The sequence below is a fragment of the Oryx dammah genome, unplaced genomic scaffold, assembly GCF_014754425.2.
Source record: "Oryx dammah isolate SB20612 unplaced genomic scaffold, SCBI_Odam_1.1 HiC_scaffold_11077, whole genome shotgun sequence".
NCBI classification, from domain to species: domain Eukaryota; kingdom Metazoa; phylum Chordata; class Mammalia; order Artiodactyla; family Bovidae; genus Oryx; species Oryx dammah.
Genome location: NW_024080471.1, coordinates 8,122,346 through 8,143,796, shown reverse-complemented (window position 1 = coordinate 8,143,796; position 21,451 = coordinate 8,122,346). Strand labels below are relative to the sequence as shown.

Here is a 21,451-nt window from a genome sequence, read left to right as displayed (position 1 = left end):
TAGGTGATAGGGTTCATCATACAAACTTCTCTCCTTCTGTAAATGTTTGAAATTCTCCATAATCATAAGTTTATAAAATTACCATGCCTCTAAATTTTAGAAAACTCTGCAGCCATTTAAAATTAAATTCTCAAAGACTATTTAAGGACATAGGTAAGTGCACTTGGATATACTGCTGAGTCAGAAAAAAGCATTATGAACAATCAATCCACAAGGTATATATCTGGAATATTAGCAGCTGTCTCCTGGTAGCAGCAAATTTATATATTCATATAACATTCTCCACAATGAACAAGAATTAGTTATAAAATAAGGGGGAACATGATGTGTCATAAAAAATCAAAATAAAAGCAACCATTACCATTTTCCTCTGACACTGCATATTCAAACAGACTGTTTAGCTTTGGTAAAACTGGCTTTATAACATGTATCTGAAACAAAAGCAAAAAGCCATAGGAAATGAAAATTCACCTTTAAAAACCAAAGTATTGTTATATATTTATGTAAGTCACTCTTCTGTTCCTCCCTCCACAACCTCCACCCTCCCTGACTCCACCACACCCATGTAAAAAAATATGCAGAAGGTGCCTGATTTTTCCATTTTTTAAATCATACAAATTCAAGACCGAGTATGGCAAAGCTAATAAATATAACCTAGAACATAGTTACAGTAACATTACATTTATAGAGTATCATAAATTATGTCATGTAATCCTTAACTGTCCTGGGAAGCAGGCAGCTGATAACACCAATATTACAAAGATGAAAAAATACTGAAATGCTTTCTCTAGTCACTCAAGTTGTTCAAGGCCACACATTTAGACACAGAGCCAGCTGAGGGTTCAATGCTCTTTTTTCTTAGACTCTTGCAGATACCAGCGTCTAATGTACATATCCTAGAAACTAAAGGCAACTAAAGAGTTTCTAAACAGTGAGGGTGTTATGGATGCACTGATTAAGGAAAACCATAGTTTATATAAATTTAGAAATGTTTTTCGTTTAGTCCTCATCCCCACACCTACATACATTTAGCACATATGAGTACTTCTTTCTTTTAGTCAACAAACAATGCATTTGGACTGACACCTCACAGTGACTCCATGATGGCTGGTCCCACAGCGATCTGCAGCTTACAGACTGGGAACCCCTATAACAGGTCTCCAAGTGTGGTCCCTAGAATGGCAGCATATGTGTCTCCTGGGAATACGTAAAATATCTGAATTCTCAGGCCACACCACAGACCTAATGAATCAGAAACTCTGCAGACCAGATCCAGCAACTAATACTTTAATAAGGCACCAGGATGATTCTAATGGATGTCAATCTAAATGTTAATCTCTAAAGAGATTCCTAACTTAAAAATTCCATGTTCTTACGAAGATTAATTCAAAGTCAACTGAAAATGATTTTTCAGGTTTCAAGTCTCAGAACCAAAGAATGCAAAGATGTAAGAACTGAAAGGAAGAAAAGAAAGAAAGCCTACAAAATCAAAGGGTCATTATTATTTAATAACAATTGACCTCAGACTTTAAGTAACATTTTCCTCATTGTGTATTTCTTTGGAGATTATTTATAACATAGAGAAACTAAAAACTAACAAACACTGTAGAAGTAAATGTCAAGGGAAGATCAAATAAGACCAAATCCTTTGAATGATAAATTAAGTCAATTGAAGTATTCTTTAATTTCCTGAGTTTACATTGTGGTGGTGTTCAGTTCAGTTGTGTCCATTTCTTTGCAACCCCATGGACTGCAGCATGCCAGGCCTCCCTGTCCCTCCCCATCTTTCCAAGTTTGCCCAAGTTCATGTCCATTGCATAGTGATGTCATCCAGCCATCTAATCCTCTTGACACCTTTTTCTCCTTCTGCCTTCAATCTTTCCAGGCATCAGGGACTTTACATGAGAGTCAGCTATTCACATCAGGTGACCAAAAAGTTGGAGCTTCAGTTTCAGTGTCAGTCCTTTGAATGAGTATTCAGGGTTGATTTCCCTTAAGATTGACTGGTTTGATCTCCTTGCTGTCCAAGGGACTCAGGAGTCTTCTCCAGTTTGAAGGCATCAATTCTTTGGCTCTCTGCCTTCTTTATGGTCCAGCTCTTACAACTGTATGTGACCCCTGGGAAGACCATAGCCTTGACTACAGAAACATTTATTGGCAGAGTGATATCTCTGCCTTTCAACACACTGTCTAGGTGTGTCATCGCTTTCCCACTGAGAAGCAACTGTCTTCTGATTTCATGGCTGCAGTCACCATCCGTAGCGATTTTAGAGCCCAAAGAGGAAATCGGTCACTGCTTCGACCTTTTCCCTTTCTATTTGCCATGAAGTAATGGGGCTGGATGCCATGATCTTAGTTTTTTCTTTTAAATAGTTTTACAAGGCTTTTTCACTCTCCTCCTTCCTGAGTTTACATTTAACCTTAAATTTAATCTATGCTGGAAAAGAAAAAGGGATTCCCTGGTAGCTTAGATGGTAAAGAGTCTGCCTGTAATGTGGGAGATCTGAGTTCGACTCCTGGGTCTGGAAGATCCCCTGGAGAAGGAAATGGCAACCCACTCCAATATTCTTGCCTGAAAAATCCCACGGACAGAGGAGCTTGGCAGGCTATAGCTCATAGGGTCGTAGAGAGTCAGACACAACTGAGTGACTTCACTCACTCACTCACACTGGAAAACAAAGTACACTTGTATTCCATTGTGCTATATCCAAGTAGAACTTTTTGTACTGGTTCTATAAAATGTTTGGGGGAAAAAAAGAAACTGCACCTATACATGATTTGATAAAATATGAAAACACTTACCTGATTTCCTTCAAGAGTTTCCATAATTAAAATATAGTTTTCCCAAAACTTTAGAAGCTCATCTTTTTTCTTCTCAGACCACCAAAACAGACTTGGGCCTGATATGGTTTAAAAAAGAAAATCAGTTTCTAGATTTAAGTTCCTAAATAGAAAATTTTGTTTCTAAACATAAGGAGACAACAATCTGCCAACTACAGCAATAACAAAATCCAAAGCCAGCTCAACCAGAGTGACTCAAGCCCAGCAATCTAACAGAGTAGCTATCTCTAAGGCATAAATAATGCAGTTGCTTCTGAAAAAAAAGTAATCTCATTGCCAAGAGATAAAACAGAAAACAAAACCAGACTCAAAGATGGTCCAAAAATAGAACTTACATATACCTATGATTAGTATGTTAAAGGATCTAATGGAAAAGGTAGAAAACAGCCACAAACAGATGGGGATTTCCAGGAGACAAAAACTAAAAAAGTGTCAGGTGAATTGACAGAAAAGACACAAAGGATCCTTTGATTAAATTATCAGATACTCAAGGTCTTGAAGATAAGAACTCCAGGAAAATAGCTTCAACACAGGATCAGGTGAAGGGAGTCTCCCAGGTGAAAGTGAAGGCAGATCTAAGAATGTCAGTGGTAGTACAAGGCTGAGCTTGGAATGGGACTTTAGAAGAGACTTCTTCAGGAAAATTTATGACTGATGATCTCACTTTGTACAGGAAAGATTTAAACAACTAACTAAGAATCTGGGGCTGAATTAGTGGTAAGTATGGAGGCAACCAAACTAAATGACAGATATAGGGAAAACTTGCAGGAAGGAAAAAATAAATCATAGATTACTACATAGATCATTGGTGAACAGTACTTGCATAGTCATAATTTTGTTGAACTCACATTTAATCAAAATTGCAAGTAGGATAATGGGTTTTATGATATTACTAGAATATGTCAAGATATAGGGATAGACACCAAAATAATCAGCTAAGAGATAAGTGGCTGCTCTTTGAAATGAAGGAAATATAGATGGGAGGCAAGCATAAGACTATTGCTTATCTTTATAACTGCAGAATGATTGATGCTTTAAAATAAATGCTTAACTTTGGCAATTAAAATGTTTTCCAGCGAGAGCTCTCACTGGATGATCATCAACTTACAGGCTATTAAAATATCTACTATCTGATGTTTTAAATGTGTATAAAAATCTACTCACAACTTCAGCAGAACAAAACTCTTACTAGTATAAATAAGTAGGCAGCCACAGTTGAAAGGATAGAAATTTTCCATCCACTGAGGCAGTTTTGACTCAATCCATTTTAGACTTCGATAGATCAAAATAAATTTAAATGACTGAAGTGTATTTTTCACACATTTCAGTGAACAAACTGATCAATAGTAACAAACCAAACTAAAGGGAGGCCTTGCTATTTTGTCTACTTTTATCCTGTAAAAAACTGGTAGGACGCACAGGTTCAAAATGTAAAATTAATAATTAATTAATACCTCATTCTATTAAATCAATTGCAAAAATACCCTCCGCCAAAGGTCGACTTAAGGCCATTATACTTAACTAATATTAATAAATTCTCCTAAGAGAACTACCGAAGGACTGTGATGGGTTTCCCATGACAAAATTCTAATACTCAAGGCTCAATTCGTAGGTCAGTACATGTAAATACTTTTCCTTTCAATTTGATGGGTGGTATCCCTTCTTTTCTATTTGAACGAGCCCACGATTTAGTGCAATTTTGGTCTGTTAATATCCTGCTGGACTAGTTCCTAAATTATTCCACGAATGCAGTATTCCACCCGCTCTAGGTCAGAGAATTTATCCTAAATGCGGACTCTTCTAACAGTGTTGCAGTGATTTGTTACAGTTCAGAGAACACCCTAGAGATGAGGTTCCCAAGTTTTTCAGGCTCTGTGCGGTACACGAGAATAACCAAATTCTGTACGAATCGCGGAGACGGCCCCGGAAGCAGAATGGCTGCGCTCGCAGAAAGTCAAGCAGGGATGGGCCAGGGAGCAAAGAAGCAAGTACCGGTTCCTTCGCCGGGGGCGCAGGCGCAGTCGGTCCCCAGTTCCGCCGACACCTCCACAGCCCGCTGCAGCAGGTAGCGCGCCCGCTTGCGCGTCAGGGCGTCCTCAGACCAGGCCAGCCCGGCCTGCACCGCGCTCCAGAAGCGCCAGCAGCGCCGGGCGTCCAGGCCCGCCTCGCGCGCGGCAGGCACGCTGTCTGCGCCGGGCTCTGGCAGTAGCTTCTCGGCGAGGGCGCTCAGAATCAGCAGCTGCGACCCGACGCGGCCCGGCCCCTCAGACACCCCGGGTGCAACCAGCTCGTCCCACACAGCCCGCAGCGCCGCCCCGCCGCACCGGCCCAGAGCCGGCAGCAGCCGCCCGGCAACCAGCGCCGCAGCGTCCGGGGACGGCCCCGCCTTGTCCCCACCCAGCGCCAGCGCGAGAGCTGCCCGCGCCACTCGCTCCAGCAGGGGCGCGTCCTCGCGAGGCCGCAGGCAGGGCCCCACGGCCGCCAGCACCTCCACGGCCGCCTCGGCGGCCCCTTCGAGGCCCGGCGCGGGCCCCGCGTTGAGCAGGTCGCACAGCGCCTCCTCGGCCAGCGCGGCCGCCAGCTGCGGGCCCCCGGCTAGGCGGGCGCACGAGCGCAGGGCAGCGCCTGCCGCCCTCAGCACACGCCGGCGCTGGCGGGCCGCGGGACCAGGGTCCTCCGCGCCGCCCGCGGGGCACCCGCGCAGGCCCCGCAGCAGCGGCACCAGATACCCGGCGGCGACCTCGCGCGCCGCCTCCGGGAGCGCGCCCGCGCCGCCGCCGCGCGCTTCCTCATCTTCCAGTCGCTGCAGAAGAAAACACAGGGTCTCCACGCGCTCCGCAGATACCTCCCCGCGGCACAGCGCCCCAAGCAGGACCCGGGGGTCCCGGCTCTGCGAGAGCAGCGCATCCGCCAGCACCCGCTCCATTTGCCCCGCGCGCCGCCGACCCCGGGCGCCCAAAGGAAGGCGCCGGCGTGCGCGAGTGCGTGCGCGTGCGCGGCTGTCCCGAGCACCCGCCCGCAGGTAGGGGGCTTGCAGCCCCGCCCTGGGGCAGGTCGCGGCTCCTTGGGCAGGTCCTACCAGAAAGGCCTGGGTAACTTTTTAAAGAAGAAAAGAGGCTCTCTCGTGAAACGTTAATGTAATATCTACACCAACTCCATCGATTCTTAATTAGAGATTGGCCTGTCCAGGGGCTCTAAATCATTTCAGAGTGCCATGAAAATGGTCCAGAGGTACATTTGGAAGGTACGCTTACCATCACCTAGGTAGTTTTTAAAAAGGAGCAGTCTGGAACCACCCACAAAGACAGTGGGTATGCAGTGGACTCCCAACAGCTGCATGAAGAAATAAATACTGAAAACAAGAATAATTCAGGAGCTGTGCAAAGTACTGTAGGAATGAGCTAGGGAGAGAGCTGAAAACGAGATGCCCACACCAGCACTGGCAGTCAAATGCCCAAGCTGACTCTAGCACGCAGTTCTTCCCACACAATGCTTGTGCTTCCACATGCAGACCCCAAATAGTTCTTTTGTCTATATTTTCTGTATTTCTGACAGCGTGTACTGCTAAATACAGAAACAGAAAAATCTCACCTAAGCATGCACCATACTGGTTTGGTTTATGGCTCAATCCTAGGCAAACAATCAGTGAGGTGGGTTTTCTTTGCCTTACAACCAAACCATAAAGGTCTCTCCCTTAGTCCATGGAGAAGTCACTGTTTGCCCCTTTAAAGAGCTTTATGTGTAATAAACATAATGGATAAAGTGTAATTTAAAGTTACTTAAGTTTAAGTGTATTTTATGCAATTTAAACTTATTTGATTTTTATATTTTATGTTTTATATAATTTATATAAAGTTATCCAACATCATATATGCAGGCTTTTTTTTCATGTTTCAGAGTCATTCGGTTTTCCATTGACTGCGTGCATAAAGGTTTTTATTGTAAGGCTTCCCTGGTGGCTCAGTGGTAAAGAATATGCCTGCCAGTGCAGGAGACAAGTTTGGGAAGATCCCCTGGAGAAGGAAATGACAACCCACTCCAGTATTCTTGCCTGGGAAATCTCATGGAGAGAGGAGCCTGGCAGGCTGTAGTCCACCGAGTTGCAAAAGAGTCAGACATGACTAAACGACAATGACAACAATGTAGATTGTGTCAGTAAATATCAGTTGCCCTCAGCATTTTAAAAACATCAGTTCGGGGGCTTCCCTGGTGGTCCAGTGGTTAAAATTCTGTGCTTTCACTGCAGGGGGCACATGAGTTCCATCTCTTGCTTGGCAACTAAGATCCTTCATGCACTGCAGCGAGGCCAAATAAATAAACATCAGTTTCCTTCAACATATGGTCTTTATATATCTATCAAAAATGGACAAAAGTCTTGAGCAGACGTTCAGCAAATAAAGATAGGCTAATGTAAGCAGATGGGAAGGTATGGAGAATCATTATTCCTCACAGACATGCAAATTCAAGCCTCAAAGAGATACTACTTCACACCCATCTGAATGACTAAAATTTTAAAGACTGAAACTGCCAAAGGACTCAAGGGTTTCCTCTTCTTGAAACCCTGTCTTCCTCTAGTTTTCACCATATACCTTTGTTCTGTTTTTTTCTTTTTCTTATTTCCCCAGCTGTTTCTTCTCCATCCTTTTGGGAAGGACTCCTCTTTCTATTCCTGACTTGCTCATATGGATATTTCCAGACTTAACATCTCTAGATTCCTGTTCTTCTCACTCTCTAAAATTTCCCTGAATAGCTTCATTAAAACTACAGATTCTACTGTGATTTACATTGCTAATGATGGAAAAACTCTAGATGTCTAGCACCAAATCTCTCCCTCGAACTCCAAACCTATCTACTTCCTGCCTACGAAACTGAATGTCCCTCAAGGCATCACTCTCAATCTCCACTTTTAAGAAGTTCACCTTATTATCTTAATTCTTTCATCCCTTTCCCCATTATCACTATCCCCACCAATGTACTTCTTCCTGTATATTTCCTATTTAGGGGAGTGGCCATAACTCATTCAGTTGCCCAAGTCAAAAAACCTGGGAGCCAAAATGTTATCAAGCCAAATTTTGGTCCACTTGCCTGGATGTGCAGTTAAGCCAATCTACTGACACCAGGTGGCAGTGAAGTTTACTGCAGATGCCAAGCAAGGAGTCCAGGCAGCTAGTGCTCAAGAGGCCTGAACTCACTGAAGGCTTCCAGGGAAAGGTTTTTAAAGACAGGGTAAGGAAGAGGGATTGTGGAGTGTATGATCAGCTTGTGGACATTTTTCTGATTGGTTGGTAGTGAGGTAATCAGGAGTCAACATCATCAACCTTCTTCAACCTTCTGGTTCCTTCTGGTCTGCGGTTATGTGCTTGTGGGCAGCATGCCATTAACTTCTTCCACCTGGTGGAGGTTGCAGTATCTGCAAAACAGCTTAAAGAACATGGCCTCGGATATTACCTATAGCCCATGAGATGGAACTAAAGGTCCTTGACTTTTTCAAGTGCCCAAACTATTGTTATGATTAATATAATTTTGGTTGCATGAGGCAGCATGCAGGATCTTAGTTCCCCAACCAGGGATGGAACCCATGCCCCCTTCAGTGAAAGTGTAGTGTTATGCACTGGATCACCAGAGAAGTCCCTAAATTATTATTATTTTGTTTTGCTTGACTGTTTTCCTTTTTTTATGCATTTACTCATTTCTCTGATTAAAAGTACTCTTTATAACTCAGAGAAGGCCTGGCAGCCTAAAGGTTTTTTTTTTTTTTTACAAGCAAGAGGCAGGCAGAGGACATAGTGGTGGGCTGTGATTTCTGCCTGGAAGGCCCCATAGAGTCTTGTTTGTTTACAAATAGATTTCCTTCTCTCTTCTTTGATTCCTACATATAATTGCTCCTCAAATCTATCCATGAAACTCTCTAAATCTCTTAGTGTCCCCACCTCTCTGTCCCCCACCAATACCTTAGTTTTAGACTCTGCTCATTTCTTATTAAGATGACAATAATAACTTCCTGCCTGATTCACTCTCCACCCAAGAGCACATGCCACCTTGCTACCAGGATGACCTTCCTAAAATTAAGCCACAGCTACCCACGGCCCCCAGAATTATGGCTGAATTTCTTAGCATGACATCCCAGATGCCTCTTGAGGTGGCCCTGCCTATTTCTCCAGCCTCCTTGTCCTCATGCCCCCATGTACGTCTAGATTTTGAAGTCCCCAAAACATGCCATGTGCTTTCACTTTGTCTTTCCAAAGGCTTTCCCTCTTCTGGAAGACTCTTACTCTATTTGACTAGTTCTTTTCCTTTCAAGACACAGTTCACATTGTCATTTCTCCAGAAAGTCATTTCTTTTTGTTTTTCTACTTTGGGGTGTGCCATGTGACATACAGGACCTTAGTTCCCTGACCAGGGATCGAACCTGTGCCCCATGCATTTGGAACATGGAATCCCAACCACTGGAATGCCAGGGAAATCCCAGAAAGTCATTCCTTAAACCTCACTCCCACTACCAACACCCATTCCACCTAGGTGGTGTCCCCCTCTTCCAAACTCCCCAAACATCCTGCTGCTGCTGCTGCTGCTAAGCGACTTCAGTCGTGTCCAACTCTGTGTGACCCCATAAACGGAAGCCCACCAGGCTCCCCCGTCCCTGGGATTCTCCTAGCAGATCTCTTACACAGCCTTTGCCACACTGTTGTGACCACAGGTTTACTTCTCTGTCTCCTCCCCCTGTAAGCAATTTGAGGGCTTATCAGGGGCTATGGGCGGCTATGAGGGGCTATGGGCTTCTCTGCTGGCTGAGCAGTAAAGAATCTGCCTGCAATGCAGGAGACACACAGGAGACTCAGGTTGGATCTCTGGGTGGGGAAGATCCCCTGGAGCAGGAAATGGCAACCCACTGTAGTATTCCTGCCTGGGAAATCCCTGGCGGGCTACAGTCCATGGGGTCTCAAGAGCCAGAAATAACTGAGCACTCATTTATATTATATTGTATCACATCATATCACAGGCTATATCTTTTATTACACTAATCCCAGCATCTGCACTTCTGGTTGTATCATGCTCAAGAAACGTTTATCCGCTACTCCTCAGTGAAGACCCAAACTATAGGGCATTTGTAAGAAGCCCTTCACAATGTCTTAATGGTACTTCTATCTTCTCCAAGCTTTCAACTGTGGTAATAACAATAGCTAACAGTGTTCCTGCCTAGGGAATCCCAGGGACGGGGAAGCCTGGTGGGCTGCTGTCTATGGGGTCTCAGAGTTGGACACGACTGAAGCGACTTAGCAGCAGCAGCAGCAACAGTTACTTATCATACTTAAGAAGAAGATATGGTAATATCTTTACCTATAATACTGTACTGAATTCTCAAAACAACTCAGAAATGAAGTGCTGTTATTTTTCTCATTTTACAGATGAGGAAACTGAGCGGGGAAGAGAGTAAGTACCTTGCCTCGGTGTCACACGATGAAAAAGCAGCAGAACTGACTCAAAGCTGTGCACTCTGCTACATTACCTCTAAAACATCAAGAACGCAAAATCTGCGATTGCAATTAGATTCACTAGTTACATAATCTGCACTCCCAAGGTCTAGGAATGTGGTAGGAATGAATGAATGAATTTGTGTGCTTCTGCCATAGCTCATGATCTCCTTTTCAAATGAGGATTTCAGTTTTAATTTATTGTGTAGCCTACACACCAAATGTAGTACCAGAAGCATGGTAGATACTCAAAAAGCGTTTGGAACAGAGTGAATACGAATTCAGTATTTTATAGTGAGAGAGTTATAAATTGATCAGTCGGAAAGTTTCCAGGGACACTAGTTTACAACTAGTTAGTTTCAGGTGTGGAGCATTTTGCCCTAGCTCACTGCGAGATTGGCTTGCCTTTTTGGAAGTCTGAGGTCTTCCCTCAGCGCTCAGAAGGTGCTCTGTTAGAAACCGTTCCACATGCTGATGAACCTCGGATGTATTTGTTGCAGGGAGTGGTGGGGGAGGTGCTCTCCCCGTCTTACTCCTCAAACATGAGCATTTGAGAGCTGAAGTCCTTGTTGCCTAGTTCAACGTGCAACAATACGCTGCTTCGATAGACATAGGAGACCTGTGTGAGAAACAGCCAGTTACCCCTGTTCGTTCCCATGAAGACGTGGGGTTGCATTGGAAGTCGGGTGTGAAAGGTGTTTGAGTTTGGTTCCCCAACTCCTTGAGAGTTTCCTGTTTTGTCCATAAGTGAATTAGGGTTTATGACTAGTTTTTTTTTTTTAACTGAAATATTGTTGACTTACAATGTTATGTTAATTTCAGGTATACAGCAAAGTGATTCAGTGATGCATACATGTATGTATTTTTTTTTTCAGATTCTTTTACCTTTTAGGTTATTGTAAAGCATTGAGTAAAGTTCCCTGTGCTATACAGTAGGAGAGATGGCCTGTCAGCTGTGAGAGCCAGAGGTAGAGGATGGAGCACATCCCAGGAAATGGTCCTCAGAGACCACTGCCAGACACTCATGTCCCAAGGGCAAAGCACAGGTGGAGTTTCTCCCTCAGAAGCACATACATGTATTGCAGAGGAAACAGCATGGGGCAGGCTTTGGGTCCATGGGGTGCTGGAGAGAGTGGGGAATGAATCCATGACTACATGAGCGAGAGTAAAGCAGCTCAGGAGGAGGCAGGGGTGACTCTAACACGTGTCCACGCTGGCAGCTGTTTTTGATGTTGAAATAGCAACTAGTCTGGTAGAGGCACAAAGAACTGTATGGCGTTTCCTCAAAAACCTAAAAATAGAGTTGCCATTTGATTCAGTGACCCCACTCCTGAGCACATATCCAGGAAAAGAAAAACTGTAATTCAAATATATGCATACACCCCTATATTCACAGCAGCACTGTTTACAATAGCCATGACATGGAAACCACCTAAAAGGCCATCAACAGATGAATGAGTAAAGAAGGTGTGGTATATAAGCACAATGGAATGCTTGTCGTTTAGTCACTAGGTTGTGTCCGACTCTTTGCGACCCCATGAACTGCAATACCCTAAGCTTCCCTCTCCTTCACTGTCTCCCTGACTTTGCTCAAATTCATGTCCATTGAGTCAATGATACCATCCAACCATCTCATTCTCTTTCACCCCGTCTCCTCCTGCCCTCAATCTTTCCAGCATCGGGGTCTTTTCCAGTGAGTCAGCTCTTTGCATCAAGTGGCCAAAGTACTGGAGCTTCAGCTTCAGCATCAGTCCTTCCAATGAATATTCATGGTTAGTTTCCTTTAGGATGGACTGTTTGGATCTCCTTGCAGTCCAAGGGACTCTCAAGAGCCTTCTCCAACACTGTAGTTCAAAAGCATCAGTTCTTCAGCACTCAGCTTTCTATAAAGTCCGGCTCTCACATCCATACATGACTACTGGAAAAACCATAGCTTTGACTAAATGGATCTTTTTCAGCAAAGTGATGTCTCTGCTTTTTAATACACTGTCTGGGTTTGTCATAGCTATTTTTCCAAGAGGCAAGCATCTTTTAATTTTGTGGCTGCAGTCACCACCTACATTGATTTTGGAGCCCAAAAAAATGAAATCTGACACTATTTTCACATTTTCCTCATCTATCTGCCACGAACTGATAGGACTGGATGCCATGATCTACTGTGATTCCATGTATGCAATGCAATACCACTCAACTCTAAAAAGAATGAAATAATGCCATTTACAGCAACATGGATGGGACCTAGAGATTATTATACTAAGTGATTCAGAAATAGAAAGCCAAATAGCATATGATATCACTTATATGTGAATCTGAAATAGAACGAAATGAATGCATCTGTGATAGAGAAACAGACTCACAGACATCGAGAACAGACGTGTGGCGGCCAAGGCGGGCGGGGGTAGAGGAGGGATAGCTTGAGAGTTTGAAGTTAGCAGGTGCGAACTATTATTATAGAGAGGATAAACGACAAGATCCTACTTTATAGCACAGGGAACTATATTCAATATTCTGTGATAAATTATAATGGAGGAGAATACGAAAAAGAGTGTACATATGTATAGCTGAGTCACTTTGCTGTCCAGCAGAAATCAGTACAACATTGTAAATGAACTGTACTTCAATAGAATAAATATCTTGAAAAAGATCGGTACACAGGGCTCAAGAGCCCACTCGTGTGTCTCGCATGTATGTCTGCTCTGGAATGAACGGGCACAGCCCCAAAACTCTGATCCGTCGAGAAGCGGACATTTCTCTGGACAGAAGATGGTGCTATCGTCAACGCAGCGTGCTTTTGCCATCCTTTCCATTTAGTGTCACGGCTGCGAAGTGGAAGACAGCTGCAGAAAGAAAGAAAACAGCAATTGCAGAGCAAGATTCAGCTGGAGTCTTCAGTGAACCTCTGAGGATCAAAGAATGGGAGCAAGCTGCTTGATAGAGTCCTGATTCTTGCTTTGTGATGTCTCCCGCGAAAACCCTTCAGAGAATCTCCAAGGAGAAAATTGCCAACACAGTCTCAGTAATAGGTTTGTGTGAAGGGCAATGTCTAGAAAACTCAAATTCCCTGTGGAGCTCAGTGTCAGACACCATCAGTTATTAACCCAGTATTCATACCTTCTTCTCCCGTGCTCACAAAATTCCAGTTTCTTTCGAGATGACAATATGCTAACCCCTGGGGCAAGGCCTCATGCTCACAAGACCCAGCTGTCCTCACAGTTAGAGGCGAGGGCTAGCTCTGAGTCCCAGTCTTGGACAATGAGACTGAAGTGGAAGTTGGCTTGTGTAGTCTGGGAATGTTTTTTTTGTTTTGTTTTTGTTTTTAAAGAGATGACACTTTTTTTTTTAATTTTAAAAAATATTTATTTATATGGCTATGCCAGGTCAGGTGGCGCTAGTGGTAAAGAGCCTACCTGCCAACCCAGGAGATGTAAGAGATGTGGGTTCAATCCCTGGAATGAGAAGATCCTCTGGAGGAGGGCATGGCAACCCACTCCAGTGTTCTTGCCTGGAGAATCTCATGGACAGAGGAGCCTGGAGGGCTACATTCATGGGTTGCAAAGAGTTGGATACCACTGAAGTGACTTAGCATGTATGCACTCCAGCTTTTAGCTGTGACACTTGGGACCTTTAGTTTCTACATGTGAACTCTTAGTTGCAGCATGTGGGATCTGGGTCCCTAACCAGGGATTGAACCCCAGGCTCCCTGCAGTGGGAGAGCAGAGTCTTAGCCACTGGACCATCAGGAACATCCCCATCTGGGAAAGCTTTTGTTTTCTGATAAAAGAGACCATCGCTGCCTCGTCCCTCCTCTACTCCCATCTGCCTGAAAGCAGTGTGTTCTCTGCATCTCCAGTAGTCATCTCCAAGCCACAAGAGAACAAGGAGCAAAGGGCAAACTCTGCATGAAAGGTGCAAGGAAGGAGACTGAGAAGGGGCCTGGGTTCCTTGGAGGTGCTCAACCCGTGCTAGCAAGTATCCACTTCTGGACTTACTGTTCTAGGAGAAATATTGGCCCCTATTTGCTTAAGCTTCTTTTGTTGGTTTTTTCTGTAAGTGCGGCCAAGCATTCCTCCGTGGTAAAAATTCCTACCCAGTTGTGTATTATTTAGTATTATTAGCTCAGTTCATTTTGAACATCTTATTCTTTCCTCACAGAGGAACCTCTTTCTGACAAATCAGCACCATCATTCCTGCCTTGAAATGCACACTGGCTGGACCAAGCCCTGTGGGTCCTTTTTGGTCCAACAAAGAAGGAGGAGGCTACACAATTGGTTCTGGGCATCCACTGGCCTTTTTCCTTTTCCTCAACTCTTACTCAAGGGACTGATGAAGGTAAAGTTTGTAAGGACTGTCACTAGCATCTGTTGAATATGTACATGTTAGCTCTGCCTTTCTAGGAAAAAAAAAGATTGTTACTTGTGTTGGCCTAACTCAGAGATTCTCATTTCAGTACCCAGTAGAATCATCAGGAATCTTTAATCCCTGGGAGCAGCATGTTCACACAGAATGTCTGGGCCTCATCCCAGACCAGGGAAACCAGAAATTTCAAGTGCAAGGTGCAAGCATCCAAAAAAAATTTTTTTTAAACTGTGCGATGTGGCATGTGGAATCTTAGTTCCCAGACCAGGGCTTGAACCTGTGTCCTCTACAGTGGAAATGTAGAGCCTTAATCACTGGACCACCAGGGAAGTCCCATATGAATTTTTTTTAAAAGCTCCACAAGAGGGTTGAGAAATGCTGGCTTTGCTCTAGCACCTACTTACTCATTATAGATGTTCACAGGAATTAGGGGAGAGAGAGGATAACAACTTTCAGGACAAGCCATCCTTTCAACACTCAGAAAACCACCCTGCTATAGATAGATACTGTCTCACCTCCACTCGAGATGGCCTCACTCACTTGGAGATGCACAGAAGGAGAGGTGTGGGGTGCTGGGCAATTTACCAACCTAACTATGAAAATGATGGGATATGACTGAGGTCCCCAGGCAGGACATGCCCATCCTGGGCAAAATATATCTGTATCTCACCTGGGATCCCGAGGAAACTGCCTTGAAATCCATCAAACTTTCCACCAGCATATCTTTTAAAAATAATCTAAGAATCACCCTTCCTCCCATCTTTTCTTCCCTTTTTGGTTTTTCTGCAAACAAAGTGGTCCTGCATGGGTGTGCTTCCCTAATGCAGTGATGGTAGAATTACCCAGGGGATGCTTCAATCCATGGGCCTTGAGTATCACGGTTCCCATCAGATCCCTGAGTTTGGCAGCCAGGGAGTGCAGGACAAAGCCTGCTCATCTACTCTATTTGTGAGGCAGAATCAGAATTCTCAGGCTTTCTGTCACTGGCAGAATCTCACTCTGCTGTGTCTGGCTTAGGGAGGCAGTGGCAATATATTCAGGCACACGAGGATTCCTGTTAAATGATGAATTGTGATTCTGTATCGAGCAGCTCATCACTGCAGGAGAGGTTAAAGCCCAGGGAATTGTCGCCAGTGGAAGAGCCCTGGAGGGGCCTTGAACAGCTACATCTGCAATAAAAAAGGAGGTAAAATCCATTACTGGCTGTCTTTATTTTTCTAGCCCACTGATAAGCAATTGAACACTACAGAAAGCCCTTTACCTGCTTCTTTCAGCCAGACATGGTCCTATTAGGCCAATCAAATTCTCACCAATAATAACAGTGACTCAAAGAGCTTTTCCTGGAATACTGGGAATTTCCTTTCCCTGCTGGGTGAGTAGGAGGCCTAACAGAGGCTTTGGCACATAGATTTAAATATTTATCCTGGGTTTAGAGCCAGAAAACAGTAAGTAGATATTGCTGATTCCTCATGTGGGGCTGTGACAAGGCTCCAAAGGTGAGGTCTGGAGACAGTTTTCAAGGTTGCGTGCATTGGTATCATATGGTTGTTGTTTTTCCTGCTTTGTTAAGGCAGGACTGGTTCATACAGCACAGAGCAGGTGCCATCAGTATCACTCACCTCTGCAAGTGGTTTTCAGGCTTGGTTCTGGATCTCGGGCAGGGTGGCACTACATTTTTTTCCTCACTTAAGTGGGTTCTCTATTGGGTTCTCTTTCTTTGTGAATGTGTACATATGAAGTGTGATGATTAACTTTATATGTCAAATTAGGTATCTGTGGTTGAGACTAATAGTACATTGGTATAAATTTGAGTGGGCTTCCCACATGGTGCTAGTTGTGAAGAACCCACCTGCTAATGAAGGAGATGGGGGTTTGCCCCCCTAGAGGAGGGCATGGCACCCCACTCCAGTCTTCCTACCTGGAGAATCCCGTGGACAGAGGAACCTGGCAGGTTCCAGTCCATAGGGTCGCAAAGAGTCCGACATGACTGAAGCAACACACACATGCACGCATGCACATACACACACTTTTGAGTAAAGCAGATTGCCTTCTCTAATGTGGGTGGGCCACGCCCAATCGGGTGATGGCTGAATAGACAAACAACCGCAAAACTTCAGACCCCTAAGTAAGAGGCAACACTGCAACTGAAGCCTTCAGACTTCATCTGCACCATTGGCTTTCTTGGGTCTCCCACCACCAGCCCTCACGGCAGACTTGAACTTGTCAGCCTCCATAATTGTGTGAGCCAGTTCCTTAAAATAAATCTCTTTCTCTCTATATTCTCATATCCTATTGGACTGTTTCTCTGGAGCATCATGACCAATACAAACAAATTCCCAAACATGTAAGTATGTCTGAGAACATTGTTTATTAAATGCAATGTTTATAAAGTAAGAAGGAAAAGATGTATTTGCTGAGTGTTTCAAGTTCATTTTCAAAGATTGTTGTGATTTTAAGTTGATAATCTCATATCTTTCTAATGATGGGCACTTTTATTTAAGTTCAGTGTTTTCTCATTGGCTAATAATCATTTCAATGTTTCTGAGTCTGTAGGAAATAGGTGCTCTTTATTTAATTCTTCACAATCAACTAATCAATCAATCAAGATGAATTTATTTAGTATTCATCTACTATATGCTCCCTAAACTGCATAGTTTATAAAAATCAGCATAACAAGGCACTGCCCAGGCTTCCCAAGTGGTGCAGTGGTAAAGAATCCACCTGCCAATGCAGGCAATGCAAGAGACGTGGGTTCGATCCCTGCATTGGGAAGATGCTCTGGAGGAGGACATGGCAACCCACTCCAGTGTTCTTGCCTGGAAAATTCCATGGACAGAGAAGCCTGGTGGGCTACAGTCTGTGGGCCCACAAAGACCGAGTGTCTGAACATGCACACACATCTTGCTCCCCAGGTTAAGATAAAAAAAAGGGGGGTGGGAGGAGGCAGACAGCCACTCAGCCTGTGGACCTACAGGAGACAGGCCAGGAGGAGGCTGATCTTTTCACTGTGCAGGGTACATTGTTCTTTAAGGTCCTCTACCCAGAGAACAGACGAACAGACTGAAAAAGACCTTGCTCTCTCCTACACACACACACACACACACACACACACACACGGCTTCCACCCCATACCCAGCAGCAGATGGTGAGAGCAGAATCTGAATCTAACTTCAGGAGGTCAGATCCAAGAGGAGGACTTTGGCAGGCAGGTGGACAGGGGTTGGAGAGAGGAGAGGTATGAGTCAAAATGTTTAAAAGGACAAAGAAACAGTGGAAAGATGACAACTGTCAGGCTTTGCCAAATGTGCCCCCACCTGCGTGCACGCTAAGTCACTTCAGTCTTGTCAGACTGTGACCCCATGGACTGCAGCCCGCCAGGCTCCTCTGTCCATGGGATTCTTCAGGCATGAATACTGGAGTGGGTTGCCATGGCCTCCTCCAGGGGATCTTCCTGACCCAGGGATCTTGTGTCTCCTGCTTTGGCAGGCGTGTTCTTTACCACTGGAGCCACCTGGGAAGCCCTGCCCGCATTCCGACCCACTCCCACCCAATTCCTTTTGCAACTGCAAAGGTTGCCTGCAGAGGAGACAAATAATCCTTGATCTTGTTTGCATTCAATTTGAAAATCTAGGTATTGGTAAACTAGCATTAAATCTAGTACTTGAGCAACTTTGTAAATAATTAATAATTAAATAATTAATTGATTAGGCTCCGTGGGGTCTTAGTTACAGCACATGAGGTCTTCATTGTGTACGTGGGATCTTTCATGGCTGATTCACAGACTTTCTAGCTGTGACACCTGGGTTTCAGTAGTTTCAGTGTGTTGGCTTAGTTGGTCTGAGGCATGTGAGATTTAAGTTCCCCAACCAGGGATGAAACCCACGTCCTCTGCATTGCAAGGAAGATTCTTAATCTCTGGATCCCCAGGGAAGTCCCTGGGCAACTTCTTTTTCTATCTATAACTGACATGATGGAAACTTAATGTCCCTATGAATAGGCAGGGCCATGATTTTAACACATGATCACAGTTCTCTGTGAATACAGGTTCCCATTGGTTAGGGACTATGGCAGAGCTTGGTGTTGCTTACATTAGTGAACCTTTAGTTCAGTTCAGTCGCTCAGTCGTGTCCGACTCTTTGTGACCCCATGGACTGCAGCACGCCAGGCCTCCCTGTCTATCACCAACTCCTGGAGTTCACTCAAACTCATGTCCATTGAGTCATTAATGTCATCCAACCATCTCATCCTCTGTCATCCCCTTCTCCTCACACCTTCATTCTTTCCCAGCATCAGGGTCTTTTCAAATGAGTAGGTTCTCCGCATCAGGTGGCCAAAGTATTGGAGTTTCAGCTTCAGCTTCCAGTGAATATTCAGGACTGATTTCCTTTAGGATGGACTGGATGGATCTCCTTGCTGTCCAAGGGACTCTCAAGAGTCTTCTCCAACACCACAGTTCAAAAGCATCAATTCTTCAGTGCTCAACTTTCTATATATCCAACTCTCACATCTATACATGACTACTGGAAAAACCATAGCTTTGACTAGATGGACCTTTGTTGGCAAAGTAATGTCTCTGCTTTTTAACAAGCTGTCTAGGTTGGTCGTAACTTTTCTTCATGGCTGCAGTCACCATCTGCAGTGATTTTGGAGCCCCCCAAAATAAAGTGGACCTTAGATGTATGCAAATGTATTTACATTTTCTGGGGTCTTAGCACTTCTCACACCCCTGCAGATGGGACTGGCAGAAAGAGTCCACATCAATAAGGACAACTTGAAATCGGACTTGTTCACCCAGCAAATACTTGAGTACCTGCATTATGTGACGGTCAGTGAGTAGTCCTGTCCTCTGGGAGCTTACAATCTAAATTTTTTTAAAATAATTAATAACTGTTATGACAAGCACTATGTAAGAGAAGCAAGAGCATGCTGAGAGCCTGCAACCAGAGGTCCCAGTCTGGTCTGGGCTAGGCCTGACTTCCTCATAACAGGTACGTCTGCTGATATCTAAAGAATGAGGAGGATTGACCAGTTCTGCTGGGGGAAACCCTGAGATGAGAGGGAGCAGAAATAAGGCCTGTGAAAGACAAAAGGATGGCAGAACGTGGGGGAGAGATGAGACTGGCCTGGTAGGCCAACAAACTAGATTAAGAGTTTCGGTCTTGATTCTTGATGGAAAATCACTGTAGGGCTTTTTGAGGGGAGAAGGGAATGTTGGAGGCTGTGATTTGCGTGTTTTAAAAGTCTAGCCATTCTGTTGAAAGAGCAGCACTACAAAAGTACAGGTGAAATCATCCAAAAACTCCTTAACTCGGCATTCCAAGCCTATTTCTTTCTCTTTTAAAATTGGGGTAAAATACACATGGGCTTCACCGGTGGCACTAGTGATAAGGAAAACCCGCCTGCCGATGCAGGAGACAGACTCGGGTTCAAACCCTGGGTTGGGAAGATCCCCTGGAGGAGGGCATGGTAACCCACTCCAGTATCCTTGCCTGGAGAATCCCATGGGCAGAGGAATCCGGTGAGCTATGGTTCCAAAGGGTCACAAAGAGTCAGACACGACTGAAGCAACTTAGCATGCACACACGCAAAATATACGTAACATGAAATGTGCCAGCTCCATCATCCTTAAGTGGACAGATGAGGGGCGTCAAGTACATTCACACTGCTGTGCAATCATCTTGCAAAACCGGAACTCTGTCCCTGCTAAACAACTGCCTCTCCTTTCCCCCCGACCCCAACCTGCCCCAAACCGGCATTGTGCATGTGTATCCATGCCTGTGGCTTTTCTCACGATCCCATCTAAGTGGAATCACGCAGTGCTTGTCATTTCTGATTGGCTTATTTCACCGCAGTGTCCTCCAGCTTCATCCATGCTGTAACATGCGTCAGAATTTCCTCCCTCTTAAGGCTGAGGAATATTCCTTTGTATGGATTTAACGCAAGTGGTGTATCCATTCATCTATTGGCTTTTGTGAATAATGCCGCTGTGGACGTGGATGTACAAATGTCTCTTTGAGTCTCTTTTTTCTTTTTCTTTTAATTAATTTTTTATTAGGGTATAGTTGATTTACAATGCTGTGTTAGTTTCAGGTGTAAAGTGATTCAGGTATGCATATACGTAGAATAGAATCTCTTTTCAGATTCTGTTGCCATCTAGGTAGGTCACTACAGAGTGTCAAGTAGAGTTTCCTGTGTTATACAGTCCGTCTTTGTTGATCGTCTGTTTTATATATAGCGGTGCGCATGTCAATCCCAATCTTCCAATTTACCCCTCCCCCACTTCCCTTTCCCCTTTGGTAACCGTAAGTTTGTTTTCTGCATTTGTGACTCTACTTCTGTTTTGTAAATAGGTTCATTTGTAGCATTTTTTGAATCTCTACTTTCAGTTCGAGTATATAATAAGGTGAAGTCGCTCAGTCGTGTCCGACTCTTTGCGACCTCGTGGACTGTAGCCTACCAGGCTCCTCCATCCATGGGATTCTCCAGGCAAGAATACTGGAGTGGGTTGCCATTTCCTTCTCCAGGGGATCTTCCTGACCCAGGGATCGAACCCAGGTCTCCCTCATTGGAGGTAGACGCTTTAACCTCTGAACCACTAGGGAAGCCCGTTTTTGAATATATACTGCAAGGCTATTTCTTGAATACCTTTTATAGGAATGGCACTACACTAAACTCTATGGGGGCTTAGAAAAATGAATATGACACACACAGGTCTTGTCAGCCCAGTGTAGACAGGAAAATGCCTCCTCTTTCTCTCTGCAGATTTTGGTGGAGAGAGGAGG

General features: G+C 44.4%; 1 protein-coding gene across 3 annotated transcripts in view; it reads right to left on the bottom strand.

Moving 5' to 3' along the window:
* The window catches only part of LOC120860506 (probable methyltransferase TARBP1), a 64,111-nt gene extending 58,340 nt beyond the window's left edge, over positions 1-5,771 (bottom strand). For 2 of the 3 annotated variants that reach the window (XR_005720342.1, XM_040236339.1), the window contains exons 1-3: positions 4,834-5,767; positions 2,803-2,900; positions 362-431 (exon numbers count right to left, since the gene is read on the bottom strand). Coding sequence is in view for 2 of the 3 variants with exons in the window: in XM_040236339.1 (XP_040092273.1) it covers positions 362-431; positions 2,803-2,900; positions 4,834-5,767 (1,102 nt within the window). In the remaining variant the exon portion in view is untranslated. Of the gene's footprint in view, positions 1-361; positions 432-2,802; positions 2,901-4,833 lie in introns of all 3 variants that reach the window. The other variant, XM_040236338.1, reaches the window with a different exon arrangement.
* Between the last annotated feature and the right edge of the window lie 15,680 nt (positions 5,772-21,451).